The 19,158-nt window shown below is 40.6% G+C and overlaps 1 protein-coding gene across 1 annotated transcript in view; it reads left to right on the top strand.

Moving 5' to 3' along the window:
* zdhhc5a (zinc finger DHHC-type palmitoyltransferase 5a) overlaps positions 1-19,158 on the top strand; it is a 35,642-nt gene that overhangs the window by 14,472 nt on the left and 2,012 nt on the right. Inside the window, exons 2-11 of the mRNA XM_053621874.1 lie at positions 1,320-3,221; positions 5,074-5,195; positions 7,046-7,203; positions 7,533-7,705; positions 7,894-7,996; positions 8,211-8,302; positions 9,227-9,353; positions 9,579-9,687; positions 12,196-12,308; positions 17,908-18,818. Coding sequence (XP_053477849.1) covers positions 3,067-3,221; positions 5,074-5,195; positions 7,046-7,203; positions 7,533-7,705; positions 7,894-7,996; positions 8,211-8,302; positions 9,227-9,353; positions 9,579-9,687; positions 12,196-12,308; positions 17,908-18,818 — 2,063 coding nt within the window. The 5' untranslated portion in view covers positions 1,320-3,066. The remainder of the gene's footprint in view (positions 1-1,319; positions 3,222-5,073; positions 5,196-7,045; positions 7,204-7,532; positions 7,706-7,893; positions 7,997-8,210; positions 8,303-9,226; positions 9,354-9,578; positions 9,688-12,195; positions 12,309-17,907; positions 18,819-19,158) is intronic.

Raw genomic sequence — 19,158 nt, forward strand, 5'->3', positions numbered from 1 at the left:
CGAAAATAAACTCTGAAAGCTGGTAAAGACCTCGGATTCTCCAGGTTCTGACACCAAGACTTTTGAAATGTGTGAATGAATGACCTACAGACAGGCATAAACACTGCTATTTCCAGCTTTTAGACTGAAAAAGATTAGTGCTGTTGGGCCAAGTATCAGTCAAACAACGAGGCATGAAAACGTAAGTGAGGAGAAATTGGTTATGAAAAGCGGTGCTTCAGTTTAAAATGAGATCCGTCTCAGTCCCAAGTTGCATTAAAACCTGTCGAGCAGCAGAGTCTTTAGAAATAAACTAGCTTACTTACTTGTAAGATTAGTTTTAAAGCTGATTGTTTATTTCATCTTCCTCAAATAAGTATATAAAGACAGATGTATGCATTCATATACAAACAATGAAATGTTTCATTTTAAAAACATTATTGGTAATCAGTGTGTTGTAGCTCTGTGACTGTTAACTGAGTTACCACGGTAACAGCCCCCAGAGGCAGTTAAAACTTGTTTACTGGTGCGTTTTTTGAAGAAGAAAAAGACTTTCTTTTTTTTTTTTATGCAGTTGTTGATTTTATATTTATTTAGTGATGTATTTAATAGAAATCATAGACACTAGTATTTCCTCACATGAACATAATTGAGCTTTTAAACTTGTTGGTTGATGTGATCTACTATAGTAATACAACATAGGGGTGTAATGATGAACTATAATTATTGTGCTAAATTTGACTTACCTCAGAAGTTGGAAGTCGGAAGAATCAGATCATTGATGCTGAACTAAAAAGTGGATTTGAATAAAAATCCATCTGGAATATGGATTTTTGCTTTTGAATGCTATTCCCATTTTCATAATATTTAGTAACATTCTGATCATTGAAGATGTATGAATGTAATACCATAAACCGGTATCATCAATTAAAAAATACACTGGCTTACAGCAGAATGTTAGTTTTCGGATAGTAAAGCTATATCCACTTTCATATTATAATAGCATGTGCTGTGACTACAAATAAGTGATTTCTGCTTGCAGTGATTTTTTTTGTTTGTTTGTTTGTTTTAATTAATTATTATTTTTTTAAATTTATGATTATTGAGGCACGCAATTTCATTTATCGTGTCGGTTTTATAGTTTAACGTTTGTGCTAATGCAAAAATGGTCTTGCTGCTTGGCTGCATAAGTCACAGTACCTGCTGTGGTTTGGGAAAACACAGCAGTCTTTTGTCATCTGCAGTCCCTCGTCACTGTAAATAATTACTCTGTATTTGCTCGGACTCAAATATCGTTTGAATGATTTATCAGTCTGTTGTCCTGTTGTTCTTTCTTTCAGATATCACCATTTACAGCCTGTTGTTTTTGCTTCATGGCGGCATTCTGAAAAGAGCATCGCTGAAACAAGAGCAACGATGTGTTAACCTGTTGGACCCATTTCCTCTTTCACTGGATTACTCATACTCTCTGGAGTGCACACACGTAACCGTAAGCATGGCTCAGGTTGCATGCTTGAAACTGCAACCTTCACAAGCTCTTATGTAATACACGCCGGCATCAGCCTTGCAACAAACGGCACACAAGGAAATCCCAAAAGTCTCCCAGCGGACAGCTGGGCTTTGTTTGTACTTTATACTTCGTCTCTCGTTCTCATTTCCGCATTTTGGGGTCGTCTGCAGCTTTGAAGTTTTTATTTTACAGTCACTCCACTGGTTTGAATGAGCACTCGGGAGTGCCTGGAGCGTGCTCTGTTTTAGCATTTCCTGTGAGCTTTTGTGTTTTGAGCCACACCGTGCCTCAGAAAATCTTTGTACTTTTTAAAAAAAAAAAATTTATTTCTTGTTGTAGATGCTTCTGTTATTGTCAGAAGATTTAGGCAGACGCCTGGCTAGCATTTTTGCCTACATCCTGCTGATTGGTTGTGAGGACAACAGCTAGACTGGTCCATCACTGCCTTTGGCCTTTTGGCCTAGAAGCAGAATGCTTCGACTTGGTACAGAAAGACTCAAGCATATCCAGCATAGCGAAGTGCAATACCCCACATGTTGAACGAAATCAAAAGAGACATTTCTATGTTTCAGGAGCTGGCAGAAAGAGCAACAGCTGGAAGCGATTTCCGTGCCATCCTCACAACACTATCTACATCTCTGTAAAACGCAAAAGGGGAGACACTAAATCTGTCACTGCCCTGTTGTTTGGCTTTATCACTTAATGTTACCTCCTTTCTCGGTTTTGACTTACTCCTTCGTCAGGCCGACTTCTGTTTTAAAACAGGACGGAGATTTTGAAAGCTTTTAACAATACTCAGAGCCCAAACTTACCTTGTTTTAGTGCAAAACTTGCATTAACTACAAAATCCATGTCATAAACATCTTATCCTCTACCTCTTTTTAAGTTGTAAAACCAAATGTTTTCATTAGCACCACTCGTTTATGGTTATTAGAGTTCAGCCATATGGAACACTAATTCAACATTTAAGTGCTTTTTCCTCATCGCTTTTATGTTGCTTTTACCAAAAAAACGTTCGCCATATCCTTTTGTTATTGGATTGCTTTTTATAGTGTAGCTTGTAGCGGTTTTAAATGGAAAGTTATTTTCAAAATGACCAAAATGGCTTTTAGATTTTAAAGCAAAAATTAATTTTGAAAAGAAGCCAAGAAAAGCATTGAACTTGTTATCTCAGAGAAGCCACTCATAAAAGCTTCTTCTTTTTTTTTCTTTTTCTTTTCTATGCTGGCCTAAAAGGGTCAGGAAACACAGCTTGATGGCTGCGTCTCTGTTCAAGCCTGAATGCGGTGTGGATTGTTTTAGTGGAGTGCAGAAAGCCTGATTCGTTCACTTGTTGTTTTAAGTTTTTTAATTCATTGCTCATTTCATTTGAATCTTTCAGCTGTAACTATGCAGACAATCTGTAATTTCTATATCTTGAGTCGAGGAGGAGAAGGACTGCTACTCCTCCCATAGTCTATCCCGTTTCCTAAACGCACGCACACACACACACGCACACACACACACACACAGGCGCACACACGCACCTTCAGAAGGGTGGTTTCTCAGTGACGGCTCCTCCTGGTGTGCCCTGGGTAATGCCGAGTAGCAGTAAGAGTGGGGGTTTGTCTGACCCCGCCTCCCCTCCCCACCCAACCGTTCCGTCCCGCCCCCTTCGGCCCAGCCGCTACGTTCCGGTGTCTGCAGCAACAGCCTTCCTTGTGGGAGCAACTACGCTCTTCTTCTGTTTCACGTGAGTATGAGCACACACACACCCCATACTCACGTTCATACTTTATTTAATTTCATCCAAGTTGCGTCCAAGTTGTAGATGGGCTGATCAGCTCAGATTGTTGAAAAATCTATAAATGGGTATAAAAAGCTTCGCCTAAGCTCAGAGACACAAAATGTACTATTTATAATTACCCATAAAATTACCCATAGTGCAAAGTCACCAGACATCAGCATTTCAGCTTCCTTCTATAGCTAGTACCTTTGCCAGGGTTGTGTGCGGGTAAATTGCGTTGATGTTAATGTAGTGTATAATATCTTTCTACCATCAATCAACAATTCTCGACAATTTTGAGGACCTCATTCTGCACTTCAGCTTCTCATCAGATTTCCTGTCCAATCAATGCTGTCTCGAGTCGGAAGTGTCCCACCCCCAACACTATAAAAATCACATGCCAATGTAGTCATTGTTGAGCAAGAGAAATCATGTCGGCAAGCATGGGTCATAAATGTGACTTTGGCTGTTCGAACATGTGCGTTTTATTCAGTTTTCCATCTGTAAGTTGATTTGGAAGGAAATGGCTTCAATTCATCCACTTTGAAGTAGAGGGTATTTGTGCCAGCTCACAGCTTTGTGTTGAGCATTTTTCCATGGAAATAACTGTCAAGTCCGGCTTAGCTTGGGCTGTGGGGTAAGCTAAACACTATTGGCCATTTAAAAAGGGGGAGGTGCCATACAATGTCCCACCATGACTTCCAGTTTCAGTTGAAATTACATCAACACGTTGAATAATGCTGCACGTTTCAAGGCACTTTCACAGGGACTTTAAAGACTTGAAGGCATTTCTAGTATGCACAGTATGCATCACAATATATAGGTAGTGTAAACAGTTGAATTGCGAAATGCTGAGGCTTTTATTTAGTGTCTATAAAAAAGGTAGGAAAAATAAAATGGTAAAATTGTAAAGTCTTTTACAGATTGTTGGGAATCTTGTGTCATTCCACACCAAGAATTTAAATGGCTCATTGATCTTTCCAATTTTTTTAATTCTTTCTTCTGCTGACTGCTCTGGTCCATCTTTATTTATTTAAGTTTATTTTTGTCTGTGTGTGAGTTCATGGGTATATTGGAATACACAGCATATAACCCTAAATATGGGCTGAACCCTATCTTAGCTACCATAACCTGCAGTCCCCTCATTTGTTTATGCTCTACACCAAAGACATTTGGGTTTGAGATCAAAAGATGGATCTGAGACAAGTTTAGAATTTCAACTTTTATTTCCTGGTATTTACATCTAGTTGTATTACAAAAAGGTTTAATGTTGTTTATCAGACCACCTATTTTTTAGGTGAGCAAAATATATGAACAGATCAGTCTTGAGGTAATTTATAGTAAATAGGATTTACTGTTTGGCTGCATATCCCATACTTGCAGTAACTGAATCAAGCCTGCGACTCATTGACCTAATCAATTATCGGTTTCTTCTTTTGTGATGCTTTTCCTGGCTTTTACCACAGCCTGTTTCAGTTGTTGTTTGTTTCGTGGGATTTTCGGGGGATTTTCAGGAGGTGAAATGCATGCTCGATTGGGTAAGGTCAGTTGGGTTCATTAAAGCTGAAATTCTGATCCGTCATCTCGCATTTCATCACGAAACAAAATTGTGGTCAATTTATAGCGAGAACAGTAGAATTGGCCTTTCTGTTCCAATACTTTCAGAAGGGACTGTACATCTGCATCCATTATACTGGCAAACACTCACACTGTCAGTCCTTGCCCATGTTGTGACACATGAATGTCTGACTTGATATTTTAAACTGCTTTTTTATTTATTTATTTTTTAAATCCAATTTCTTTTCCCTTTATGTGTCAGGTGCCCATGGCTTTCGGAGAATTTTTCAGTCGCCATACCAATATACAATGGAATCATCTTCCTTTTTGTGTTGGCCAACTTCTGTATGGCCACCTTCATGGACCCAGGCATCTTCCCAAGAGGTAGCCAATAATCTAAGTATAAAATCTTTGTGCTTTTTCTATTGGTAGTATTCTCACTTGCCTACATTTACTTCAGAGGGCACCAAGTCACAAGTCGTCATGTCTTTTTTTTTTTTTTTTTTTTTTTTTTTTAGTACGTTTTGAGGTTCTGATAAATGATGGTATCCAAAATGTGCCAGCTTCTGTGGAATTTATAGGGATCACTGTTTAATAGCACACCATTGATCTGATTTGCTTTAACTTTGGTACACTAATATCGTAATCAGTTATACCAGAACGCTGTTGAATTCTTGATTCTGATCACTCAGGAGGTGTTGATTGATTTTCTTTAACAGCAGCTCTGACAGCAGACCTCCTGTTATTTGTAAAGAAAAAAAGAGCTGCATGTGCAACCTGGTTGCAAAAAGACCTCGGTAGCTGCAACTTGGTTATAATCTGACCAAAGAATATATTTAAAAAATCTATCAAAAAATTTTATTCAGAAATTGCTTTCACATTAGCTAAAATGTTATCCACTTATTATTATGGATTACCTTTAAAAGACAGGCAGTGCTATTCAGCTAAACTAACATTTTTCAAATGGCGTATCTCCTTATGGCTTGGCGTCCTGTAAGTAGTGAAATGATTTGAAGGCTCTTGATGCTTTCGAGTTTGTTGTTTATGGGCACGATCAAAAATGTAATATTTTATGATTACAATATCGAGGACATTGTGACATTGGGGTGGCTGTGGCTCAGATGGTAGAGCAGGTTGTCCACTAATCTCAGGTTTGGTGCTTCAATTCCCGGCCCATACACCTCCACATGCCGAAGTGTCCTGGGGCAAGACACTGAACTCCAATTTGCTCCCGATAGTAGGCTATGGCAGTGAATGAGAAACAGAAAGGTTAAAAAGCACTATATAAGTGCAGACCGTTTACTATTTTTATCACTGAATGCTGAGGTGCTGCCCAAACAGATGCATTTGTAAGATGAACAAAATTAGCTGGCTAAACGTGTCAATTATAGACAACTCCTCACTAAGAATGTAACATCGTTATCTAGCATTAGTTAGCTAGTTTCTTGGTGTACGTTTTAGGCAAGCTATGCAGGTTTGACTGTGAAGTGGTAGCTCATTGGTTAAGAGTTCAAATCCCAGCACCACCAAGCTGCCACTATTGGACGCTTGATCAAGGCTCTTAACCTTCAACTGCTCAGAGATAATTGTGAGTCGTTCTGGATAAGGCCGCCTGCCAAAATGCCGTAAATGTAAAGCCTTAACCCTTTTTTAATTCTTAGCCAACCAGCTTTACTAATATGATAGTTGGCTATTTAGCTGAGATGAATTGGTTGCTGTAGAGACGGTGCTTCTCAGACCAATTATCTCTCCTAACTGCCTGTAACCACAATCGTATTCTGTTTGCTTGGAAAGGCGTCTGATTCCATAGTATGCGGTAAAATCGAATGTGTTTCTGAACCTGTTTTTTTCCCCCGATTCTGACTCCCAACATCACAACACACGGCATTTTAGAAAGCAAATTCTGGCATGTTCTTAATCACTTTGGTCTCCCGTTCTGTTTCTGCAAACAGGAGAAGACCTACTGACATCAAACTGATGTCTCACTCGGCAGCCTATAGTTCCAGCTGCAAGCTTTATATTAATGTACTAGTTATAATATGCTGCTTTTCTATAATAACAGCTTACTTGGGGACTTGTAAGGCAGACACTAGTCATTGATTATGGTGAGGTTTTCTGTGAGGAGACATTTATTTTGTACTTTTAGAAGTTAACTATAACGTGGGAATCTTCAAATTGTGTATTTATTTAATTTTGAAGGAATATAGACATTATATAACACATTTGCGTTGCAGCTGAGGAAGATGAGGATAAGGAGGACGATTTCCGAGCGCCGCTCTATAAGACGGTGGAGATTCGGGGAATACAGGTGCGCATGAAGTGGTGTTCAACGTGCCGGTTCTACCGACCACCTCGATGTTCACATTGCTCAGTGTGTGACAACTGTGTGGAGGTATGAATCCACCCAAGTACACATACAAATACAGTGTAGTAGCTAAATTAAGTCACCCCCTGTTAGATATTAGTGAATGTTATTAAGCAGTCCCATCTCAACGGTTTTGATAGACTGGACTCGGTCATCTGGCCGTTTTGAGTAAATCTGATTGGGCAAAAGCATTCTGCTTACAAACGGTTCAGGTGGAAATGTTGTTGGAGCTCAGTGTAGAGACCGTTGTCATTTCAGAACTTTCTCCATATTTGTGTCTCCGGTGCTATGCCTTGAAAGTCAATGACAGAGAAAATGCAAAGTTATTTTCTCCCATGCTCCATCTCTTCCTGTAGGATTTTGATCACCACTGTCCGTGGGTGAACAACTGTATAGGCAGGAGGAACTACCGCTACTTCTTCCTGTTCCTGCTCTCTCTGACAACTCACATCATGGGCGTCTTCGGTTTTGGGCTGCTCTTCATCCTGTACCACACACAGCAGCTTGACCGAGTACATTCAGCTGTCACGTATCTTTTTAGCTGTGATGTGTGTGTGTGTGTGTGTGTGGTGAAGGATGGATCCATGCATTACTTCAGTGTATATGTATAAATGTTTGTTCTTTTGTTCAGACACTGAGGAATAAATATAGAACTTGGCATGGTATAGCTTATCTGTGTTTCTGTGCAGTTGTGTCCCTTGACCCTTTTTCTCTCAGAATGGGTGTTATGTGTGTAGCAGGACTTTTCTTCATCCCAGTAGCAGGCCTTACTGGTTTCCATATTGTACTGGTAGCGAGAGGCAGAACCACTAACGAGCAGGTGTGTGTGTGTGTGTGTGTGTGTTTGACAGTATTGATGCTGATTCTAATCCTTGTAGGGCAGTTTTATAGCTCTTGGGTATATGACTTCCACTGAACCATCAGATTAGAATCTTCAGATTAGAATCTCTGTCCATTAGTTCAGCCTGTTTTCTCGGCTTCTGGCTAATTCTAGCTCTCTTCTTATCTTTATGAATCTGCTTCTTTCTTTTTAGGTAACGGGAAAATTCAGAGGAGGCGTGAACCCCTTCACTAATGGCTGTTGGAGAAATGTGACTCGTGTTCTCTGCAGCTCCCAGGCACCCAGGCATGGACCAAGTTTTCCCTTTATAGCCTGCATGTCCTCTGGACACATGTTATTATTTGCCTTGTGATGTATAGGTTTTTCAGTGAGGATGCTCTTAAATTTATTTCCTGTCTGGGGAAATAAGGGTTTTTGTTTATTAAGCCACAAGAGCATTAGTGAGGTCGGGTACTAACGTTGGGCGAGAAGTCCTGGTGTACTGTCAGCGTTCCAGTTCATCCCAAAGGTCTTCAGTGGGCTTGAGGTCAGGGCTCTGTGCAGGCCACTTGAGTTCTTCCACGCCAGCCTTGGCAAACCATGTCTTCATGGAGCTCTCTTTGTGCACAGGGGCATCGTCATGCTGGAACAGGTTTGGGCCTCATAGTTCCAGTGAAGGGAAATCTTAATGCTACAACATGCAAAGATATTCTATACTATTGTGTGCTTCCAACTTTGTGGCAGCAATTCAGGGAAGAACCACATATGGTTGTGATGTTCGGGTGTCCACATATTTTTGGCTATTTAATGCATCACTATATATAACCTGTTCTTGCAATTTGTGTTCAATTGCATGAATTTAACCTAAATTCTCTAAGTCAGGACCTACCCATGCTGCTCTTTTTTTTTATAGCTAAACAAACTAACGGTGAACCCTAAACACTAAAAGCTTTTGATGAAACATAGGAAAATGCAATGTGTTTTTGTTTTTTGTTTTTTTTGTTTGTTTTGTTTTTTTAATTCTTACAGACAGTCTGCTGTTGTTTTTGGCAAGATCTTCTCGCAGAGTGGTTGTTGGTCTGTCAGCTCTGAGATTTTCTGATCATGCGGAGTTCATTATTTGTATTCAGATAAACAACTTTGGGGAACTGTTACGATTTGCATTTTTACTCACGAACGGCCAATTTACTTCCTGTTCATGCTGAGAAATCTTTCCTGTCTCTTCCTCAGGTATGTGGGCAGGAAGAGAAAGGCACAGACGGTGCCAGTTCAGCCCCCGTTCTTGAGGCCACAATTCTCCGAGGCACAGCTGGCAGCCAAGGTGCTGGACAATGGTATCCATGGAGATTTACACCGGGTAGGCCATCTCCACGCACACATGTACATACACGTGCGCATGTACACACTTCTTTTACTGTCTGTGTTTGTCTTCCTATATGTGTGTCCACTTCAGGCCCGGTGCTTGGTGCTCGGGCACCCTCCTATCACTGTTTTCCCATGTCACTGTCTGACTCCGATGTAATTCACTTGTCATTTGTATATATTTTTTTTTCCTTGCCCCCTCTCTCTCTCTCGCTCTCAGTCTAAGAGTAGTTTAGAGATGATTGAGAGTCAGTCTGCTGATGCTGAGCCGCCGCCTCCTCCTAAACCCGAGCTTAGATACCCTGGCCTGTCGAGAGGACCCGCTGAAGGTACACACCCACACCACAATGACATGTCTAATTTTCTTTTTCTTTTTTTTTTCTCTCTTTTTTTTTTTTTTTTTTTTTTTTTTAAAAAAAAAAGTCAAATTAACTAGTCATTATTGACCTCATTTTGGGTTAAATATTATGCTGGAGCTGGACTTCTGTGTTATGCATTATAGATTGCAATGTAGTAGTTGGAATTAAGACGAACATTGCGCTTGAAATAAATTTTTTATGTATTTATTCCTAACTGTCTAAGATAACCACTGTTCCATCCAAAGGTGGCACTGGCACGATGAATGGACACAGCCACAACATTTTTTAAAACAGATTCTACCTTGCCCTTTCTCTCTCTCTCTCTCTCTCTCTCTCTCTCTCTCTCTCTCTCTCTCTCTCTCTCTCTCTCTCTCTCTCTCATTTATTTATTTATTTTTAAAAAGGTGTTTTGTTCATTTGAAGCCTTTCTGTCATCTGTCGCCAGTATATATGCTACTGAAGTCACATGATCCACTATTAGCGGCTACAATCTGAGAGCCTTAACTAGTGGTTATGTTTGCTAACTAACATAGTTAGTGTGAGCCCTACCTCTTACACTGATGGCCATGAGTCTAATGAGCAATATTATCGATATAACAAGATGCTTTTATTTGTCACTTACACATACATTACAGCTCAGTGACATTCTTTTCTTCACATATCTCAGCTTGTTAGGAGGTTGGGGTCAGAGTGCAGGGTCAACCATGAAACGGCACCCCTGGAGCTAAGATGGTTAAGGACCTCGCTCAACTACAGCTTTAGTCTTGGTAGAGCTTAGCAGTGGAATAGTACCTACTCCGACACACCTGATTCCCTTCATCAGTTAATGATCGAGTTTATTCAGAGATGGTATGATTAAAGACCAGGCCACTGCTTAAAATGTGAAGGTGGCAGCACAGAAGGCTACACTACTGCCATTTTGTCATAATTTAACAGCCATTTCATATCCTAGTCAACTATTTTGTGTTACATGAGTCTCTCACCATCTTGCATGACTGGAAATAGCTGCCCAGGAACGGTGCCAAAATGAATGCCAAGACTTTATTATAAGATCGTTGGTTTAGTAGGTGTGTTAAGACAGCTTAATAACCAAAAAAATGCTGGACTCTAGCCATATACGATCAGATTTGGTCTCTCCGATTCATGTCTTCTGTGTTCTTAATAACTATGTTTTCTTTCATTCTTTAATTATGATTATAAAGCAAGCAACAAAAGTGTTTTTAAAATATGGGATTTTTGTGCATATTGCCACTTGTGTGCAGGATTTCTCTTGTTTGGTTCCCCTGATTTTTTCCATCATCTACTGATCAGGGTTCTGAAATCGAACTCAGACTGTTGTTGTTGTTGTTGTTGAGGTTGTTGAGGTTCGTATAATTCTTATGTTTCAGCTAATCTTTGCAGTTAACATCAAAAGATGACGACACTGAAATGAAACAGCTGATCACGTGAAACTAGATTTAAACTAACCCAAGAAATGAAACTTTAAAATAGGTTTTTATTTTATTCTCAATCCAGCATTGTTTTAGGGTGCATCTCAATCAGCTCCCTATGTCATGAATCAGTATATCGTTTACACGAGTTCGGGCGCTGGTAAGGACTCTGACTCGCTACACATTGGGACACTGATGACTCCATTTCTGGTGACATTATTATGTACTCACGTTGTACAACATCACCACTGGCATTTATCATCTGAAATTGTGTCATATCAATTTGTTAGCTTTACACACACATTTCTGGCATGATACTTCAAGCAGGATTGTAGGCTAGCTAGTGGAATTTTTTAAAACGTTAAACACTTAAGTCGTTAGACTCAACTGTATATAGAACGTCAAATGAAGTTTAACATGTAAAGCTATCAAATGATTACTTAAAGGATATGATAATTTGTGAGCTAAAACAATGATGATAAGGTACTTGGACTAAGTTCGGCTGAGAGTTCATCCGCCATTATCTTTTCTTTTTTTTTCAATCTGAGGGGCTTCAGAAAATGAGATCGTTTCCAGTAAAGTAACGAACTGCACATCGATGCTGTCTGGTTTTTCCATTGTGGAGTTTTTTTAGTGAAAGTTCTAGTGCACTGGAAGGATTTTGCAATTGAGGCAGGCCATAAAATGGCCGACTCCCTGATCAGTGTCCTGACTACTGAACTAGGGAGCTGATTGAGACGTACCCTTAGTTTGTCGTTGGGAACTACCACAGAGAATAAACGTGTGACTATGTTTCGATTTTCAAAAACATTTCATCATAATTTTTTTTTTTTTTACATATATACAAACTTTATCCTATAAAGTGAAACTGAATACAGTCATGTCAATATTTGTGAAAATACTACAACATGCTCTCTCAACATGCTAAAACACTTTTCACATAAAGTCTCTTGGAAGGAAACCTGTCTATTTTTAATTTTCTCAGATCGAAAGGAGGATCAGGCTGTGTGTTTGTTTGTCTCTAACATGTCACTGCTGTGTGTTCCAGAGAGCAGCCTGTTAAATAAAGCTCCACCAACTCCCACCATGTACAAATACCGACCTACATACAGCAGCCCGGGGAAGAACCACACCGCTCTGACACACGCCTATGCCAACCAGGTAACGCGTGTGAGTGCGTGCGTGCGTGCGTGCGTGCGTGCGTGCGTGTGTGTGTGTGTGTGTGTGGAGGTCAGTCTCTTCTGTCATGTACTGTGTGTACTTGTGTCTATATCGTCTGGCTGTGTTATTACACCTGTAAGAGTGATTAATATATAAATCCGTGACCTCAATCGTCTCACACAATGCTTCAGTAATCATCATTTACACGCTTTATATTTTAATCCTTTTGTCTTTTTTTTTTTCCTATTTTTAATCCATTCTCATACCTCATCTTTTTTATCTTTTGATTTGATTGACCCAGTGGATTTCAGTTGAACAGTATCAGTAAGTTGTCATTGTACATATTCTTTTCTGTTTGCCTTTGTTTGTGTGTGTGTTTTTGTCCGTGTGTCTTTGCGTGTGTATTAGCCCTTTTCCTAGTGTAACCTCACAGACTCAGCAGTATGTATTTAAGCACTTGCTAATGTTAAGCTCTTAAGTGTAGCCTAATTTAGAGTGCTCTATACATCTGTTTCTTAAGACGGTTCTTTTTGAGGGGTGGACAAATCATTTATTTATTTGCTAGTCCATAGAGCAAGTAAAACTCCCAGTTTGTGTGTCCCGTGTTTTTGCTTGCTAGAAAACTATTTTTAAAAACTAAGTGGCTTCTAACGTGATGTGATAAACCAGTTTACTAGTTAAATGTATTAATACAGATTTGGAAAAATGAACAAGTGTATAATGATCATCATCTAAAAAATTCTTAATGTGGCATATCATGTTTACTCTCACAACAAAAGGTCATTGCCCAACGTGATGCTCTCTCTTTGCATAGTGTGTAAAGGTTACGGAGTTTGCCTAGTCACCAAGCTCAAAATGCCCTATTGCTATACCCTTGGGGTCCAAGATGCCGTAGCAATTTTGAGGGCTTCATCGACTCATTAGCCAATTTATCTCCGCATCTTATACACATGGGATTTGGAGTATGTGAATTGCCAGTAGAGACAAAACCGTATTTTTTTTTTTTTTTTTTTTTTTTTTAAATACGAATCATAATATTTTCGGTTAAAGGCAGCTTTCTTTTTTCCTCTTTTTCTCGTCAGCAGCTGTCTGTATTGTCGCCATCGTTTGGTCTTTCTTACCTCCTCCACTAAAGAAACGTTCGAGAGATGTTTGTTTCACACTCATGTTCATATTAGCTGAACCTGAAAGTGTGGAACTGATGTTTACTGTTATCGTGTTTATGTAAATTTGGTTAGTGGCTCTTAAAGAGGAAACGCACAGTAAATAATACAGTGGCATCTCATATAGCCTGGACACTTTTTTTCATTCTTGTGGCCCGGTAGCAACTCTTCCACGGCTCGGTACTGGGTTGTGACCTGGTGGTTGGGGACCGTTGATTTATGATTTGAGTTGCGTTTTAGTTTTAGCAAAAATGGGAGGGGGGTGTCTATAATGATTAAACCTACTAGTCCACACGGCATGTGTGAATTTAAAAAAAAAAAAATACTAATTGCCCGGACGCAAAATTTGCTTGTCCCAGGTGCCCAGGCTTGTGTTTTGTCCACCCCTCATTTTATTTTAGTAATTCAAACATAACTTGTGTTTGAATATGCCCCTTTGTGTTATTTGTGTGTGTGTGTGTGTGGGTATGTGGTTTATACCTATAGGGATGTGTGTTTGTCTGTGAACCAATTTTATGACTTGTCTGCTACATTGAATGCGGACATCAGATTTTAGAGTTTCAGTGAGATACAGTATAATGCAGTGGGATGTGATGCATTCAGCTTTGAGGAGTGGGAAACCATGCTTCCTTCATCAGACAGACAGGTGGAGAGTCCACGCCTCCTTTGCTAGGCCAAAGGAACAGTATGACTGAATTCTCAGTATTCATAAAACAGTAGACGAGAACTACCTGGATGACCTACAGCTTCCTCCGAGATTCTGCAGTATGGAAGCAATGGACACTGTGCTGTCCCATAAAGCAATGGGACTGGCATGGAAGAGCCGTAAAAAATGGCGGAAAACAGCGCGTCTGCTATCTTTAATTTGTAGGTCACATGACGATGCCAGCATGGTTGCAATACATCCAGATTGTATTCACACTATACATGTATACTGATCAGTGTGTACTGTTTTAACAGCTGAGCAGTATATTCTGAATCGAATGCAGTAGGTACTCTCAGAGTACATGATTTCAGACCCAGCCCATGCCTCCTTTACTATGACTGAGAAGTGGAGGGGCCACGCCTCCTACATTGGGAATGGCAGGTTCATAGACCATACATACACCTCCTTAATAGACACTGACCGGTGCATAGGCCACACCTCCTCCCCAAGGCTGACTTGTGCAGAGAAAGAAAAAGAAACGAGCAATAGAGAAACACACTACAAAAGGAAATGTTTATAAATCTCTCTATAATAGTAATAAATAGCTGTGTGTGAGGTGTTGCATTATCCTGATACAGAGATACTTGAACTGACTCTGTGATTGCCTTACACACTATTATAAATCTAATGATCTTTGTACTAAATTAAACTGGGGAAGCTTCACACCCGTAATCATTCAGCTGCCACTCTGCCACTGTGCTGAATGACCTGTCGTGTTAATTGATGTTAATGTAAGGAGGTGAGATGTGATCAGTCATGCGATTTTGTTTCAGCTGTTGTACACACCCTGTCTCTCGCATCTAGAATGGTATTAATTAAACACTATGAAGGATGAGTTTCATTTGCTGCATTAACCTTTACTAGGATTAACAAGTGATTGACCTTGATTTCATTAGCCTTCTTTTCTTCAACAACCCACCCACAAGCCCCATCTGTTGTTTATTGTGAGAGTAAGCACAATGTGTGTGTGTGTGTGTGTGTGTGTGTGTGTGTGTGTGTGTGTGTGTGTGTGTTGGGGGGTTGCATCGCATTGTGCTTCTTATCTGCCTGCATATTGGCTTCAAAATAGGACACTGAAAGTGAGAAGGGCAAAACCGGAAATTAATATTGCCCAGTGATCTCATTCTTACCAAAGGGCTTTATATTGTTTGTACAGAATAAGAGGCATTTTATGATCATGATAATAGAAGTACTTCTGGTAGAACCTGGTAATTTTTGTTTAAGATTTGAGAGGCATTCTGCGGTGTGCTTTATTACGGCTGTTCCGTATTTCTAATCTCTCGATTGTTGAGGTTTGATACATGAGCTTGTTTTCATCCAATTTTCCTGTAAAAATGTAAATGGATCAAATGATTTGCTCATCATATATTATCATTTATTCAACCCTGAGTGAATTCTGGCTGATGCTCACCTTATTGCAATCCTTTGACTTTTTCTGTTTGTAATTTCCCTCTAGCTGTATAAATACTCAAAATGTAATATGACCCTAGGGATGGGCAATATCTTATCGTTTGTGATATACCAGTAGAAATTCTCCCCATGATAAGAAATTGGTTTCAAGAAAAAAAACAGATAGGGTATCGTTTGGGTACTTGGTGTATTTTATTGCTTTTCAAATAGAATGTACATAATTGGAAAAGTCTGCGTTCTCTCTCCCGATATATTTTCTTTTTTTCTTTTTGCTGGGGAGAGGCGGAGCTTAGCCTGCCTTTTATGTAGCTGTCAGTGCAGACCAGTGTTGCCAACTTGGTGACTTTTCAGACCCCTTTAGCAACTTTAGAACCTGTTTTAGATCAATGTTTGTGTTTCTGAGGCTCTCAAGACTGCATGCAGCTGTCACTTGTAGCCAAAAACAGTGGTGCATGGTACTATATTTATATGGTCACTGATATACCAGAAAATATCATGATCTGGTTTTAAGTCCATGTTGCCCATCCCTACATGACCCTTTTTATATTTCCTGTATTAACCCTCTAGTTGTACATTGATGAGATTTGAGCCATAAATTGGGGGGTGTTGCTATGTAGAAATGTCTAATCCTGCAACCTTAGCAAGTCTGCCCTTGCTCTGTAATTGTCAGTTACAATGGGGAGAAAACCATCAGACTGTGGGCCTCTGCTGATTGTGGCTAGCATTTTTTAAAATACTTTGAACTGTGCGTAAAGCTATGTACAAGGCATATCCATCTAAAAATGTCAGTTTAATTGAATTAACCGTGTAAACTTGTAGTGAGTTTTTCTGCACAGTAGGTACATTTTTATAGGGTCACATAAATGCTGTAATATTACAGTGCTGTTGAATTCTTCTTGATTCTTCTCATTCAGAAGGAGTTGGCTGCAAGACAAATCACAGGTTTATATTAATGTGCTTATTCTCATGCCTTACGGTATAGTAACAAGTGTCTTGAAGCTAATGCTGCTTCTTTCTGAGCTGCTATTGCTGCTTCACGCACTTTCTCATGTCATTCATAACCTGTCTGAACAGACTTTAGACAAATTTATTCCAGTGTCTGCTCTAAACTTGCCTAATCATTCACTCTGTAATGAGACTGTCATCTTCATTAATTCTGAATGTGCAAATCGTCTTTATAAACAGTCCCTCATCTTTGTTACGACAATGATGATAAGCTGCTGTGCAAGAACAGAAGAGCCGCATGGTAGGGTCGCCATGTTCACCAACGTGGTTTGAAGTATAATGTACAGTCAAGCATTATTAGCCTTTTTACATTATTCGCATTATTACTGCTTCCGGCGAGATTTTGCAGTATGCACCCGATGCACATTAAAGTATTAAACCTTGTTTAAACAGGACTTGTTTAACAATACCCAAATAGATTATATTGTTTAAGATTTTTTGTGTTTACGATGACGTCGAAGGTCACATGACAGTGCTAACATTGCGGATGTAGTATGTCTGGGTTTGTAATCATAATACACACACATACTGACTAGTCCATACTGTTTCAATGGCAACACATTCGAGACAGTACGTACTGTCATAGAAATCACCGATTTCGGATGTAGCCCAAGAACTTAAAGGCTCAGGAAACCTTTGCAGGTGTTTTGAGTTAATTAGCTGATTTAGAGATCTTCTCAGGTCGACATTTCTGTATTATACATTCTTTATTCTAATATTTTGATATACTGGATTTTTGATTTTCATGAGCTGTAAGCCATAATCATCAAGATTAAAACAAAAAGAGGCTTGGAGTATTTGACTTTGTGTAATGAATCTAGAATATATGAACGTTCCACTTTTTGAATTAAATTACGGAAAAAATTGTACTTTTCCAAGGTATTCCAATTTTTTTTACCTGCACCTGTATACCTATGATCAGTAGTATTTGTTTATAGATCAGCATATTTATAGAGAAAATAAACTGAGAAAATAGAAAAATTATATTTTCACTTGTCCAGTAGTTTGACATATATTTTAAACAGATATTTTATATGGAGAAGGTCTGTATTGACTTGTAAGGATAGATTAGAATCTCTTAGTATAATTGATTGCTTTTCCATCCTGCAGTTCTTATGCCTCAGCTATTTTTCCAGTGTCAGTGCTGATTTCTCTGTCTTTGACGGTCTTATTCCTTCCATTCTTAAGTATATCTTGTTTTTAATAGCTTTTCTCTGCATCTCTCTCTCTCTCTCTCTCTCTCTCTCTCTCTCTCTCTCTCTTCCCCCCCCCCCCCCCCCCCATACTGTCACTCTCTTGCTTTTGCTCTCTCTAGATGAGTCGTGGGGACAGTCTGAAGGAGTCGTCCTCCTCTCTCCTCCAGTCCAGTCAGCAGCCGGGTTTCCGCTCTGAGCCCAGTCTGGATGGCCGTGATGGAGGAGGAGAAGAGCGTGTGGGTGCTGAGCGACCCTCCGGAGGCCAAGGGGCACCACCAGCCCCTGGAATCTCTGCCTATTCTTTCGGGGGGTGCTCTTATCCCTCCTTCTCCGACCCCACTGTGCTCTCCGGGGGCGCTTCTCGCTCCTCCAGCGTACGCTCCACCTCCCACAATGCACCACCCTCTGAGGCCTCCAGCTACAAGAGCTCAGCCAATCAGACGCCTCCGCCCCGCAATGGCAGCTTGTCCTATGACAGCCTTCTTACACCTTCTGAAAGCCAGAATTTCGAATCAACATCCCCCAACCCCCCGCTTGGCTACACCTCCCCTTTTCTGTCTGCACAGATCGCCCAGCAGCGAGAGGAGGAGCTTCACCAGCCCTCCTCTTCCAGCTCTGCCCTGCTTGCTTCACCTCACCGTGGCACCGCCTACCTGCGTGGCCCCGCCTCCCCTCCGTCACTACCTGACCGAGAACGTGAAAGGCTGTTTCATGATGCACAACCTCGCCAGCACCATCACCACCACCACCACCACCATCATCACCACCAGCAGCAGCAGCATCGGCCGCCTCGCTTTTCCCGCCCTCCGCTCTTGTCTGATTCAGGGCTGCCAAGGCCCTCTAACCCATACCGCACACGCTCCACAGATGCTCCACTGCCCCCCTCTACCCACCCTCCACGTGCAAGTCACCCGCCTTTAGGCAAGTCTCTGTCTTACTCGAGCGCCGCAGCCGCTGAAATGCAGTATCGCCTTGTGCGTAAAGCCTCCGCCTCCACCTCGACTGGGGCAGGGGGCATCCAGGCGCCCAAGTGAGTAACAACCTCTGCCTTCAGCGCTCCACGCTGCCTCCTGCTGCCTCCTTCCTCCTCCTCCTCCTCCTCCTCCTCCTCTTCCTCCTCACAGACTCCCGTGAGTGGACCTCTCACTTTATCTCAGCCTTTTCTGTCCCTCTTCCCACCTTTTGGTTTCCTCTCAAGCTTATGCCATTGTTGGGTTCTTTCTAGTTTGCTTGCTCAGCAAACAGTCATGTAGTACATGTAGTGTTCTCATTATACCATTGGTGTTTGTGTGTTTTGTAGTGCTTTGGTTTTGTTCTCTCGGGTAGGGGGATGGTGACAAAATCTTTATGCAACTGTGATTTGATGTTTA

This window comes from Ictalurus furcatus, chromosome 3, assembly GCF_023375685.1.
Source record: "Ictalurus furcatus strain D&B chromosome 3, Billie_1.0, whole genome shotgun sequence".
NCBI classification, from domain to species: Eukaryota; Metazoa; Chordata; class Actinopteri; order Siluriformes; family Ictaluridae; genus Ictalurus; species Ictalurus furcatus.